The sequence below is a fragment of the Electrona antarctica genome, assembly GCF_951216825.1.
Source record: "Electrona antarctica genome assembly, chromosome: 11".
Lineage (NCBI taxonomy): Eukaryota > Metazoa > Chordata > Actinopteri > Myctophiformes > Myctophidae > Electrona > Electrona antarctica.
In genome coordinates, this window is record NC_136792.1 from 5,812,098 (window position 1) to 5,825,657 (window position 13,560).

At 40.0% G+C, this 13,560-nt stretch overlaps 2 protein-coding genes and 2 long non-coding RNA genes across 4 annotated transcripts in view; 1 reads left to right on the forward strand and 3 right to left on the reverse strand.

Moving 5' to 3' along the window:
- LOC306932537 overlaps nucleotides 1–10,209 on the forward strand; it is a 148,713-nt gene extending 138,504 nt beyond the window's left edge. The window contains exon 3 of the long non-coding RNA XR_013791116.1: nucleotides 10,147–10,209. This is a non-coding gene — a long non-coding RNA (uncharacterized lncRNA). The remainder of the gene's footprint in view (nucleotides 1–10,146) is intronic.
- LOC306932540 lies at nucleotides 6,358–7,156 on the reverse strand. The gene is made up of 3 exons (XR_013791119.1): nucleotides 7,027–7,156; nucleotides 6,744–6,927; nucleotides 6,358–6,604 (listed from the first exon to the last, which is right to left on the reverse strand). It is a non-coding gene; the product is annotated as an uncharacterized lncRNA (long non-coding RNA).
- On the reverse strand, nucleotides 7,833–10,132 carry LOC306932884 (uncharacterized protein; the record flags this gene model as incomplete). Its single annotated transcript, XM_079514860.1, has 3 exons — nucleotides 7,833–7,848; nucleotides 8,460–9,372; nucleotides 9,484–10,132. Coding segments are annotated over 3 exons (1,578 nt in total), but the record flags the coding sequence as incomplete, so codon positions are not given.
- Nucleotides 10,210–10,765: 556 nt separating the features above from the next.
- Nucleotides 10,766–13,556, reverse strand: LOC306933008 (uncharacterized protein; the record flags this gene model as incomplete). Its single annotated transcript, XM_079514978.1, has 3 exons — nucleotides 10,766–11,490; nucleotides 12,871–12,914; nucleotides 13,447–13,556. Coding segments are annotated over 3 exons (879 nt in total), but the record flags the coding sequence as incomplete, so codon positions are not given.
- Nucleotides 13,557–13,560: the final 4 nt, after the last annotated feature.

Here is a 13,560-nt window from a genome sequence, read left to right on the forward strand (position 1 = left end):
GAGTTGTAGGTACAGCCACAGTTGTAGTTTTTTTGGAACCGATGAACTGACTTGTAGGAACAGTGACAGTTTGAGTTTCACTGGAACTGCTGGGTCGACTTGTAGGTCGTTCCTTTTTAACCTCCACGATGGTTGTTTCGTTCGTATGTACACAGTTGTGACGCTTGGTACCTGGTTTGCACATACAAGGTAATATTTATCAAAGAGAAAGAATACAATAACTGATAACAGTCTCTTACATTTACAAGTCTATGCATACACATTACAAAGCCACAGTTATTAGAAACATTTTAGCCTACTATAAATTAATGGAAACACCAGTTAAAAAAACAGCATAACAAATGTTAATGAATTCTTACATGTTTTGCAACAGCCTTTCTTGTCCCATTTTTCTGTCCCCTGTAATACAAATTGTATACAAATTGAAATCATCAGATAAAACGCCATGTTACTATTGGTTACTGACTACAGCTTCTTACTACTGCAAGCAATGAAGACTAACGTCACGTTTCACTTCAATCTTGCAGATGAAAGATCAATGTTCCTGAAAAGCCTGAGCGTTCACAAATACAAAATTCCTTTCTTATAAAACGTTATGAAGCTAGTATCCAGATATAGGCTACTCACTGGAAGGCAGTTGTTATGAAGCTAGTATCCAGATATAGGGTACTCACTGGAAGGCAGTTGTTATGAAGCTAGTATCCAGATATAGGCTACTCACTGGAAGGCAGTTGTTATGAAGCTAGTATCCAGATATAGGCTACTCACTGGAAGGCAGTTGTTATGAAGCTAGTATCCAGATATAGGCTACTCACTGGAAGGCAGTTGTTATGAAGCTAGTATCCAGATATAGGCTAGCTACTCACTGGAAGGCAGTTGTTATGAAGCTAGTATCCAGATATAGGCTACTCACTGGAAGGCAGTTGTTATGAAGCTAGTATCCAGATATAGGCTACTCACTGGAAGGCAGTTGTTATGAAGCTAGTATCCAGATATAGGCTACTCACTGGAAGGCAGTTGTTATGAAGCTAGTATCCAGATATAGGCTACTCACTGGAAGGCAGTTGTTATGAAGCTAGTATCCAGATATAGGCTACTCACTGGAAGGCAGTTGTTATGAAGCTAGTATCCAGATATAGGCTACTCACTGGAAGGCAGTTGTTATGAAGCTAGTATCCAGATATAGGCTACTCACTGGAAGGCAGTTGCTGGGATCATATTCAGCACATTCAGTTTTCTGTTCAAGGACTGTGAGTTGGTCTGCGACGCATTCATACTTTGTACAGTTGTCGTTTGGTGGAGACCAGGTTTGTGAAGGCTGTGAGAGGATGCAATTAATTACATTTTAAAAGACATGATATGGTTTGATGGAACATAAAACACATTTCCAACAACAACCTGTTGGAAACTAGTAAAACTAAGTGTTTTCAAATGGTTTTCTATTGAACTCACCTCAATAACATAAGATGTGTTGTCTGGTAGAAGAACAATGCAGCTGGTCTTTTTGCACGTTCCACAACATTGTCCTGTCACATTTTCATACTTGAAGCCCTGTTTGAAAAACAGCATATTTTGGGGATCAACAATCAATGCAATTATTAAGAAGATGAATGTGATGCCTTTTAATATACTTAATATATCTGTTGTATCTCCTGACAGCATGTATTGCTGATGACATCATCAACAATATTCAAATTAAATTATATTGATCCTGTCATTTTATGGTTGTTTAAGCTGTTAACAGTTGATACAGTTCCAAACAACACCATGCATTATTGTAAGAATAAATATGGTTTCACAAGCAGTCTGACATGACCAATTCTGCACATGATCACATACAGATGATAGCTAAGATACAGAGATTCAGTGCATAGTTATGTGTGAAAGAGGTGTGATTTATAGCCTTGATAAAAGCAAAAGCAATTAAAGATTGCTTTTTTGATTAAAAAAATTGTGATTTGAAAAATGAATAGAAAATCCCAATCCAATACTGAGCAGAAGGTTATTAATGTCATGCACATTTACCTGGGAACAGTTGGTGTCACATTTTATAGGTTCACACTCGATAACATTCAGAGATGTGATGTTATCCGTTTTTTCACTACAATTGCATTTCTTGCAAATGTCTTGGGATGGGATGGATACACCTGTCTGTGACAGAATGGAAAGCTCATTACCTTTGTCCGACAGATATTTAAATGTATCAAAATACAGTTATTCCAATGAGCATTGTCTGTAGCTTGTTTGTATTGCAAATGTTTGATTAGGAATGTTCACAAATCGACATCACGGCTTACCTTGTATTCAGTGTCATTGTAGACACAAACCTTTTTGGGTTCTGGAGAAGAAGCATAATGTTGTATATTTCAAATGAATTCAAACACTCACATTCCTGACATAATCATCATCAAAGTCAATATCAATGAAAATAACAATACAGAATCAGAATACAGAATCAATCAAATAACTTACTACATGTAAATGAGTCACAACATTTGTCGGGTAAGTCTTCTACGGTCATTTCAAACCCTGTTGCACACTTTTGTGTGCGATTTGAACACTTTGTTTTATCACACTCTGTGGGTGAAGGAAGATCACGTATATATGATTACCATCAAAGTAGAACATTGTAGCACATCAGGAATATTTTCATCATGTGGGCTTTTATAGAATTCAAATTTGTTATTTCGAGCAAATAAAGATTTATATTTGGAAATACTGTGACTTTAGTATTGTATACTCTGTGGGTTACATTAACACTACGACTCTGGAAAGGATTGTCTAATTTAATTATTATTCTTTTATGTTGGCATACAAACAACTCACCACATTTTGATACTGGACAGCAGTCTTTGGTTTCGTTGACCAGCACCTCTCCATCTTTGTCACATCTAGGAGGAGATGGTTGGGTTGCACAAGCCACTGGCTCACACTCAACACTCATTGAGGTTTCATCACAAGTACACTGCTTACAATCACTCCTCCATGTGTCACCCACCTTGATCAGAAACAATGTTAGTACCAACAGAAGATCTAACAAAACCTAGGCTGTCATCATACACCATTACTGTCTGTCTGTCTGTCTGTCTCTCTGTCTGTCTGTCTGTCTGTCCACTATTACTACTAAACTATTAAACAATGGCAGAAATATTTAAACAGAGGTAAAAATCACGTAACATCTACCTCTTTAGGATTGCCGTCCGGACCGGTACAACCTGATAGAATACAAAGGTTAGATTAATCTCATTGAGAAAACAACACTAATAATAATAATAATAATAATAATAATAATAATAATAATAACAATAATAATAATAATAATAATGATAATAATAATGATAATAAGGGTAATAATAATAATAACCAGTAAGGCGCTTCTCGCCCTTAGGCGTACATTCAATAGTTAACTGCGCAATAATAATAATAATAATAATAATAATTTCAAGAACATATCCTATTTTGTAAATATTTGGACTTACAGCTGGAAACACAGGCATTCGACTTTGAACTGAACAAGACAGTCCCTTCAGGGCAGAAACATCCTTCCCGAGACGCAGAAATTTGTGTCTTGTTCGCCACATTCTTATCATTGTATCTAAGAAGAAGAAGAAATACATGACAGAAAGATGATACAAACATCAGGAGATCACTTAATGTTGTGTACAGAGAATAAAAACTACTAATGTAATATGACCAAGTCTGACATCTGCCACTATAGGGTGCTATCCCCCTTGGGTCTCTGCATTATTGTCTCCACCAGGCCGAAGGTATGGGGAGAGTATGTTTTGCACTCCGTCCGTCCGTCCGTCCGTTACCAGCTGATCTCTGGCACCGTTGGCCCGATCCATGCCAAACTTTGCACACACACTCACACATGAACCTTATTTTCCTGAACGGCCTGTTATAGCGCCAACAGGAGGCCGACTTTTGTATAACACATGTTTTGCTACTACTCCAGATTTTGAAAAATCCCGCAAATCATTACACAGTATCTCTACGTCATGTGCTCACATTCCATATGTTGATCTGACCTCATCAAACCCTGTAGATTCAAGAGACGCTCCATATGGCCAGTACAAAATTCATTCCATATGTTGATCTGACCCCCCATGCCAAAGTGCCAGCGCTCGCCCAGCAGTCTGCTGTCACCCAGGCTTTCCTCCGAGGTGGAAAGCCTGGTGACGCGAGGTTAGGAGCTCATATACCGGTAGCTATAGTGCTTCATAACACTGAACCCCGTTCAAATCCAAACCCAAGGTGCGTTACTGCATGTCATCAGATGGTGGAAGTGAACGGAACACTGTCCCCCCCCCCTCCCAGTGAGCTGTGGCGTTCCACAAGGAAGCATACTAGGGGCTCTACTGTTCCTAATATATGTAAACGACATGACTTCAGCTTGTGACTGCAACTTGTTCCTGTTCGCAGATGACTCAGCACTGCTGGTCTCGGACAGGGACAAACTGCAGGTTGAAAATGCCCTCAGCTCTGAACTCGGTAGAATCTGCACCTGGCTCGCTGATAACAAACTATCTTTACACCTGGGAAAAACTGAATCCATTCTCTTTGGCTCTAATAGTAATCTCAGCAAGGCAAATGGCTTCTTGGTTAAAGTGGGTGACAATGTTATCACACGTAAAGATGAAATTACCTACCTAGGTTCCATCCTGGAGGCTAATCTTTCTGGTGATAAAATGGCCACCAACGTAATCAAAAAGGTCAACCATAGAACAAGATTCCTTTACAGGATCTCCTCACTGGTCAACAAAAACACCTTGAAGACCTTAACAGGAGCCCTTGTACAGGGTTTCTTTGACTATGCATGCACCTCCTGGTACCACAGCACCTCAAAGGCCCTTAAAACCAGGCTCCAGACTTCCCAAAACAAACTGGTCAGGCTCCTACTTGACCTAGCCCCCCGAACCCACCTCACCCCTGCCCACTTCGACAGGCTGGAATGGCTTAGGGTCGACGACAGAGTACAGCATCTTGCAATGGGTCTGGTCCACAAGATTCGATACACCACCAAGATACCCATGTACCTGTCTAGATACTTCCTTAATGTTAACGAAGTCCACACCCACAACACCAGAGGGAGTGCAACGAACCATGTACAACCCAGATTCGGCACAAACAAGGGACTAAATTCTTTTCGCTCCTATGCCACCAAAATGTGGAACGCCCTACCAACTGTCATTAAGACATGTGAATCCCTTGACTCTTTCAAAACCGCTCTCAAAGGGCACCTACGGACGGCTGCAATTCGAAACTGGCCCCTGTAAAATCGGAATCCCTCAAACACGAACGCAAGGACAACACAAGAGACGGTCGCGGCCACACAGCCAACTCAAGGTATGGCCACTGAGCCAACTTGGGGACCCAACGCAGCTCCTCCAAGGAAAACAAACAAATTAACGGAGCTGAACGTGAATCCCCCCCACCGCCCACCCCTTTTTTTCCCCTCACTGTATATGTTTCTTTTCCCTTTTTACCTCCTTTATGATGAATTCCTGTTCTGTCTATAGAAGTGTCTATTTGTACGTCTCTAAATGTTTTGATGATTTGAACATGGTGGACCCTATTGGAAACAAGTGTAATGCTTAATTGGGTCGTCCACTCACAGTTAACAGCCTTTGTATTGAGTTTGTGCTTGAAATGTACTGTAATTCTGCAAACTGTTAATAAATTCTTCAATCAATCAATCAATCCCTGTATGTTTGCCTTCAAAATGCTAAAGAAATTAATCTTAAAAGAATGACTACAGCAGGTACCTTCCATTACATGTTGCTTGTGAAGAGGTTGGACCACACGCCTTGTAGATCTGGCCCTTGGGGCATTTAGATTCTGAAACAAGAAGAAGCAGATTAAGAATCAAGCTGATACATGTAGACAGTTAGTCTGATTATTATTATTAACTCTGTACATGTATTGTGACTTTATGAGACACAAACAAACAAAACCTTCATACCACACATTCCAAATGTAAGATGCCTCCAGTCAAGACAGATGTTGTTTTCTGCACATTCTTCAGCGTATGCCTCCAAACTACTGCAGGTCTTCACGATAAATTGCTTGGAACAATCATCCTGACAGGCGTCATGGAATGGTGTTGGTGAAATGACTTCGTGGCAGTCCTTAAAAACCCTGCATGTGCAAATAAAGTACACTTGTGTTAGTGTGTGACTTACATTACACAGATACGATTTAGCATGATGATTGATTCCTTCTTACGGGCCCATGATGACTTTACAGACTTCGCCCACGCATTCAATTGGGCGTTCAGTGGTGCCGAAACGTGTGGTGCCTGCAGTGGTCGATTGTGTTTGACCTGCAGTGGTCGATTGTTGCGTTTGGCCTGTGGTCGATTGTTGTGTTGGGCCTGTGCGCCCTGGGGTCGATTGTTGCGTTGTGCCAGCAGGGGTCGATTGGGGCGGTAGGGTGGTGCTGGGGGTTGGGGTTGTAGGAGGTGGCTTTTCACAATAAGTATTTGTCGCATTGGCAGTGATGTTATCTCTGACATGCCATTTATAAGCCATTTCAGTACAGTCAGTAATGATCTGACCATCGGGTAATCTGCATTCATTGGTTTTGTCGTTGTCACATGTGCCTGTCAGGACAGTTTGTGTGGAGAGAGGGAAACACAGAGAGAACAGATGTTTATGTGTTTACCAGTAATATAACATTTATCACATGACATGACCCCCTCACTGTTCCTCAACGCAAATGTAATTCAAGCGGTATCTCACCACACTGTCCCTCTGTGTTGTTGTGGAAACGGGAGTTTGGCAGTCTGATGCTATACCGAAGTCCTTTGAACTTCACAACGCCTTCAATATCTGGGATTTTCACCAGCATCTCAATTCCAGTACTTGTTATGATGAGGTCATCATTAGAGAAGGTTGGGATTACACGCTTGCCATTGACAATTACCTGGGGGGAAAAAGTTAATTAGATTGAAATGTAGTAGTTCATTGTCTATTTAGAGTAATTCCACAAGTATTTAGAGCAGTTCACCGTGATATTATTTACCTTGTTCTCAGTCGCCTCTCCACTCTTTTGTGTGAGAATAATTTCATGCAGTTTGTAGCGTACGATCAAGGAGCGGTCACATGTAACATTTTCATAACAATTCTCATTTTGAATAAGAACAGTCAGATTGTATTTTGTAACGATTTCTTTAAATAAAACATATGTGCAATTTTCTTGAAAGTTGTAAGATTGTCCATCAAATGTAATATGATGACGATCTCCCCAGCCATCGCAGACACCTGGATGGATAATAACATAAAGCATTAAAGGTCACATTGAAGCAGAACATATCGTTTATTGGTAGATTTAGGATAAAATCTAGTATTGATATGAACTTACATTGACATTCATGGTGAAAACAACAGCCATCATCATCATCATAGACCTTGACTGGTGGACGTCCATTTGAACATGTGGGTTTTGGTGTATCTATACATGTCTTAAATGCTGTAATTACTTTTCCAGATGAACATTCTTCTATTTTACAGCCTGATTCCCTGGTTTGTCCATTCTAATCAAGGAGAGTAAAGAAAAACATTCAAAACCACAAAATCAGTACTAAATTAATGGTGTTCATTCAACTCTAATATAGTTTTTGTTCCACATTTGCATGAACGTGCTTGAATACCTTTAATGGTGGCTCTAGGTAATAACAATCCACAGATGGAGTGGTTACTACAGGAGTGGTGATCTTTGTTGTGGTTGTGGTTGTAGACTGGCATGGTCTACTGTGTTTTGTAATGTTACCCGTACACGCATTGGGATCACATTCAGCAAAGTAACACCAGCCATCACCATCAGTTGCATTATAGATAATAGCTCCTATTATGGGAGAAGGAAAAAACATTAATTCTTACACTATGCTGATTTAAAACATATGTGAAAAAAGCCATGGGTGCCAATGGTTACAGGAACATTTTTACGTACCCTGAACAAATTCCTGGTTCTCGAATTTGCATTTACATGTTATCACTCTTTCTGTGGTCGGTTTAACTGTGGTACTTGGTTTTTCTGTGATTACGGGTTTTTCTGTGGTTGTCGTAGTTGTAGGTTTTCCTGTGGTAGTTGTTTCTGTTGGAGGCTTTTCTGTGATTGTGGTAGTTGTTTCTGTTGGAGGTTTTTCTGTGATTGTGGTAGTTGTTTCTGTTGGAGGTTTTTCTGTGATTGTGGTAGTTGTTTCTGTTGGAGGTTTTTCTGTGATTGTGGTAGTTGTAGGTTTTCCTGTGGTAGTTGTTTCTGTTGGAGGCTTTTCTGTGATTGTGGTAGTTGTTTCTGTTGGAGGTTTTTCTGTGATTGTGGTAGTTGTAGGTTTTCCTGTTGTAGTTGTTTCTGTTGGAGGCTTTTCTGTGATTGTGGTAGTTGTTTCTGTTGGAGGTGTTTCTGTGATTGTGGTAGTTGTAGGTTTTCCTGTGGTAGTTGTTTCCGTTGGAGGCTTTTCTGTGATTGTGGTAGTTGTTTCTGTTGGAGGTTTTTCTGTGATTGTTGTAGTTGTTTCTGTTGGAGGTTTTTCTGTGATTGTGGTAGTTGTAGGTTTTCCTGTGGTAGTTGTTTCTGTTGGAGGCTTTTCTGTGATTGTGGTAGTTGTTTCTGTTGGAGGTTTTTCTGTGATTGTGGTAGTTGTAGGTTTTCCTGTGGTAGTTGTTTCTGTTGGAGGCTTTTCTGTGATTGTGGTAGTTGTTTCTGTTGGAGGTTTTTCTGTGATTGTGGTAGTTGTTTCTGTTGGAGGTTTTTCTGTGATTGTGGTAGTTGTAGGTTTTCCTGTGGTAGTTGTTTCTGTTGGAGGCTTTTCTGTGATTGTGGTAGTTGTTTCTGTTGGAGGTTTTTCTGTGATTGTTGTAGTTGTTTCTGTTGGAGGTTTTTCTGTGATTGTGGTAGTTGTAGGTTTTCCTGTGGTAGTTGTTTCTGTTGGAGGCTTTTCTGTGATTGTGGTAGTTGTTTCTGTTGGAGGTTTTTCTGTGATTGTGGTAGTTGTAGGTTTTCCTGTGGTAGTTGTTTCTGTTGGAGGCTTTTCTGTGATTGTGGTAGTTGTTTCTGTGGGAGGTTTTTCTGTGATTGTTGTAGTTGTTTCTGTTGGAGGTTTTTCTGTGATTGTGGTAGTTGTAGGTTTCCCTGTGGTAGTTGTTTCTGTTGGAGGTTTTTCTGTGATTGTGGTAGTTGTAGGTTTCCCTGTGGTAGTTGTTTCTGTTGGAGGCTTTTCTGTGATTGTGGTAGTTGTAGGTTTTCCTGTGGTAGTTGTTTCTGTTGGAGGCTTTTCTGTGATTGTGGTAGTTGTTTCTGTTGGAGGTTTTTCTGTGATTGTGGTAGTTGTAGGTTTTCCTGTGGTAGTTGTTTCTGTTGGAGGCTTTTCTGTGATTGTGGTAGTTGTTTCTGTTGGAGGCTTTTCTGTGATTGTGGTAGTTGTTTCTGTTGGAGGTTTTTCTGTGATTGTGGTAGTTGTAGGTTTTCCTGTGGTAGTTGTTTCTGTTGGAGGCTTTTCTGTGATTGTGGTAGTTGTTTCTGTTGGAGGTTTTTCTGTGATTGTGGTAGTTGTTTCTGTTGGAGGTTTTTCTGTGATTGTGGTAGTTGTAGGTTTTCCTGTGGTAGTTGTTTCTGTTGGAGGCTTTTCTGTGATTGTGGTAGTTGTTTCTGTTGGAGGTTTTTCTGTGATTGTTGTAGTTGTTTCTGTTGGAGGTTTTTCTGTGATTGTGGTAGTTGTAGGTTTTCCTGTGGTAGTTGTTTCTGTTGGAGGCTTTTCTGTGATTGTGGTAGTTGTTTCTGTTGGAGGTTTTTCTGTGATTGTGGTAGTTGTAGGTTTTCCTGTGGTAGTTGTTTCTGTTGGAGGCTGTTCTGTGATTGTGGTAGTTGTTTCTGTGGGAGGTTTTTCTGTGATTGTTGTAGTTGTTTCTGTTGGAGGTTTTTCTGTGATTGTGGTAGTTGTAGGTTTTCCTGTGGTAGTTGTTTCTGTTGGAGGTTTTTCTGTGATTGTGGTAGTTGTAGGTTTTCCTGTGGTAGTTGTTTCTGTTGGAGGCTGTTCTGTGATTGTGGTAGTTGTTTCTGTGGGAGGTTTTTCTGTGATTGTTGTAGTTGTAGGTTTTCCTGTGGTAGTTGTTTCTGTTGGAGGCTGTTCTGTGATTGTGGTAGTTGTTTCTGTGGGAGGTTTTTCTGTGATTGTGGTAGTTGTAGGTTTTCCTGTGGTAGTTGTTTCTGTTGGAGGCTGTTCTGTGATTGTGGTAGTTGTTTCTGTGGGAGGTTTTTCTGTGATTGTTGTAGTTGTTTCTGTTGGAGGTTTTTCTGTGATTGTGGTAGTTGTAGGTTTCCCTGTGGTAGTTGTTTCTGTTGGAGGTTTTTCTGTGATTGTGGTAGTTGTTTCTGTTGGAGGTTTTTCTGTGATTGTGGTAGTTGTAGGTTTTCCTGTGGTAGTTGTTTCTGTTGGAGGCTGTTCTGTGATTGTGGTAGTTGTTTCTGTGGGAGGTTTTTCTGTGATTGTTGTAGTTGTTTCTGTTGGAGGTTTTTCTGTGATTGTGGTAGTTGTAGGTTTCCCTGTGGTAGTTGTTTCTGTTGGAGGTTTTTCTGTGATTGTGGTAGTTGTAGGTTTCCCTGTGGTAGTTGTTTCTGTTGGAGGCTTTTCTGTGATTGTGGTAGTTGTAGGTTTTCCTGTGGTAGTTGTTTCTGTTGGAGGCTTTTCTGTGATTGTGGTAGTTGTTTCTGTTGGAGGTTTTTCTGTGATTGTGGTAGTTGTAGGTTTTCCTGTGGTAGTTGTTTCTGTTGGAGGCTTTTCTGTGATTGTGGTAGTTGTTTCTGTTGGAGGTTTTTCTGTGATTGTTGTAGTTGTTTCTGTTGGAGGTTTTTCTGTGATAGTGGTAGTTGTAGGTTTTCCTGTGGTAGTTGTTTCTGTGATTGTGGTAGTTGTTTCTGTTGGAGGTTTTTCTGTGATTGTGGTAGTTGTAGGTTTTCCTGTGGTAGTTGTTTCTTTTGGAGGCTTTTCTGTGATTGTGGTAGTTGTTTCTGTTGGAGGTTTTTCTGTGATTGTGGTAGTTGTTTCTGTTGGAGGTTTTTCTGTGATTGTGGTAGTTGTAGGTTTTCCTGTGGTAGTTGTTTCTGTTGGAGGCTTTTCTGTGATTGTGGTAGTTGTAGGTTTTCCTGTGGTAGTTGTTTCTGTTGGAGGCTTTTCTGTGATTGTGGTAGTTGTTTCTGTTGGAGGTTTTTCTGTGATTGTGGTAGTTGTAGGTTTTCCTGTGGTAGTTGTTTCTGTTGGAGGCTTTTCTGTGATTGTGGTAGTTGTTTCTGTTGGAGGTTTTTCTGTGATTGTTGTAGTTGTTTCTGTTGGAGGTTTTTCTGTGATTGTGGTAGTTGTAGGTTTTCCTGTGGTAGTTGTTTCTGTTGGAGGCTTTTCTGTGATTGTGGTAGTTGTTTCTGTTGGAGGTTTTTCTGTGATTGTGGTAGTTGTAGGTTTTCCTGTGGTAGTTGTTTCTGTTGGAGGCTTTTCTGTGATTGTGGTAGTTGTTTCTGTTGGAGGCTTTTCTGTGATTGTGGTAGTTGTTTCTGTTGGAGGTTTTTCTGTGATTGTGGTAGTTGTTTCTGTTGGAGGTTTTTCTGTGATTGTGGTAGTTGTTTCTGTTGGAGGTTTTTCTGTGATTGTGGTAGTTGTAGGTTTTCCTGTGGTAGTTGTTTCTGTTGGAGGCTTTTCTGTGATTGTGGTAGTTGTTTCTGTTGGAGGCTTTTCTGTGATTGTGGTAGTTGTAGGTTTTCCTGTGGTAGTTGTTTCTGTTGGAGGCTTTTCTGTGATTGTGGTAGTTGTTTCTGTTGGAGGCTTTTCTGTGATTGTGGTAGTTTTAGGTTTTCCTGTGGTAGTTGTTTCTGTTGGAGGCTTTTCTGTGATTGTGGTAGTTGTTTCTGTTGGAGGTTTTTCTGTGATTGTGGTAGTTGTAGGTTTTCCTGTGGTAGTTGTTTCTGTTGGAGGCTTTTCTGTGATTGTGGTAGTTGTTTCTGTTGGAGGTTTTTCTGTGATTGTGGTAGTTGTAGGTTTTCCTGTGGTAGTTGTTTCTGTTGGAGGCTTTTCTGTGATTGTGGTAGTTGTTTCTGTTGGAGGTTTTTCTGTGATTGTGGTAGTTGTAGGTTTTCCTGTGGTAGTTGTTTCTGTTGGAGGCTTTTCTGTGATTGTGGTAGTTGTTTCTGTTGGAGGTTTTTCTGTGATTGTGGTAGTTGTAGGTTTTCCTGTGGTAGTTGTTTCTGTTGGAGGCTTTTCTGTGATTGTGGTAGTTGTTTCTGTTGGAGGTTTTTCTGTGATTGTGGTAGTTGTAGGTTTTCCTGTGGTAGTTGTTTCTGTTGGAGGCTTTTCTGTGATTGTGGTAGTTGTTTCTGTTGGAGGTTTTTCTGTGATTGTGGTAGTTGTTTCTGTTGGAGGTTTTTCTGTGATTGTGGTAGTTGTAGGTTTTCCTGTGGTAGTTGTTTCTGTTGGAGGCTTTTCTGTGATTGTGGGTTTTTCCGTGGTTGTGGTTGGCTTAGTAGTAGTAGCTTGAATAGTGGTGGTACTAAAGATAAAAGGTGTAGTAATTGGGGCACGTGTAGTTGTTGGTGTAGTTGTAGTACTTGTAACACATGGCTTCATGACCCTTGTAATGTTTCCATTCTTTCCGCAGGTTGCAGTGATACAAGTATCATATCCATCATGTGTGTCGTAGATTGTTGCTCCATATTCATATTTATTCCCCTTGTACAAACAATAGCAGGCTGGAATAGAAACAGACACACACACACACACACACACACACACACACACACACACGTTATTGATACAGTCATGTTTATAGTAAATATGTTTAAAGTCATAATATTACATTATAAATATATCAGACTAATAGTTACCCTTGACATCATAGGTGCAGATCGCTTTTGTGGATTCACAAGAACTTCAAACATAGAGATTAAGAGAAGTTTAGTTCATGAATATTTAATATGACATTACAATTTGACATCACATTCATAAGATAACAAATTGTATTCATAATACTCTTCTCTTTTAAAGCACACATGTCAAGAGGAGTGTTATTGTTTTAGAACATTTACCGTAGCAGTGGACAGTTTCAATTTAATTTGTTCTTTTGTATTAATTTGGAGATTTGAATAATTAAACACATTTCGGGTTTTCATGTTCTCAGCTCATTTGCCTAATGTATGGAGCACAGAGTCGGCTGAGGAATGAAAATACATGTATCCCAATTTCATACAAAGTGATAATATGTGCAGATTCTATGCATAAAAATGCATAGAATCTGCACATATTATATGAATTTGAATCCCTCACTTTGAATTTGAATCCCTCACTTTGGTTGATTTATTCCCATTTGGGGAGTTTTGGCACACACAATAGACATTCCACCGTTCTCTCACTGTATGTGTAGTTAATTGAATCTTTCTACAGAATTACATCTACATAATTACCATTTGTGGCAGTTCTGGACTGAAGGGATGTCTGAAGGAAAATCCTCTCCTTCCTCATAATGCTTCCCATCAACATAACAGCCACACTGCTTCATCTGCACACATTCCATAGTA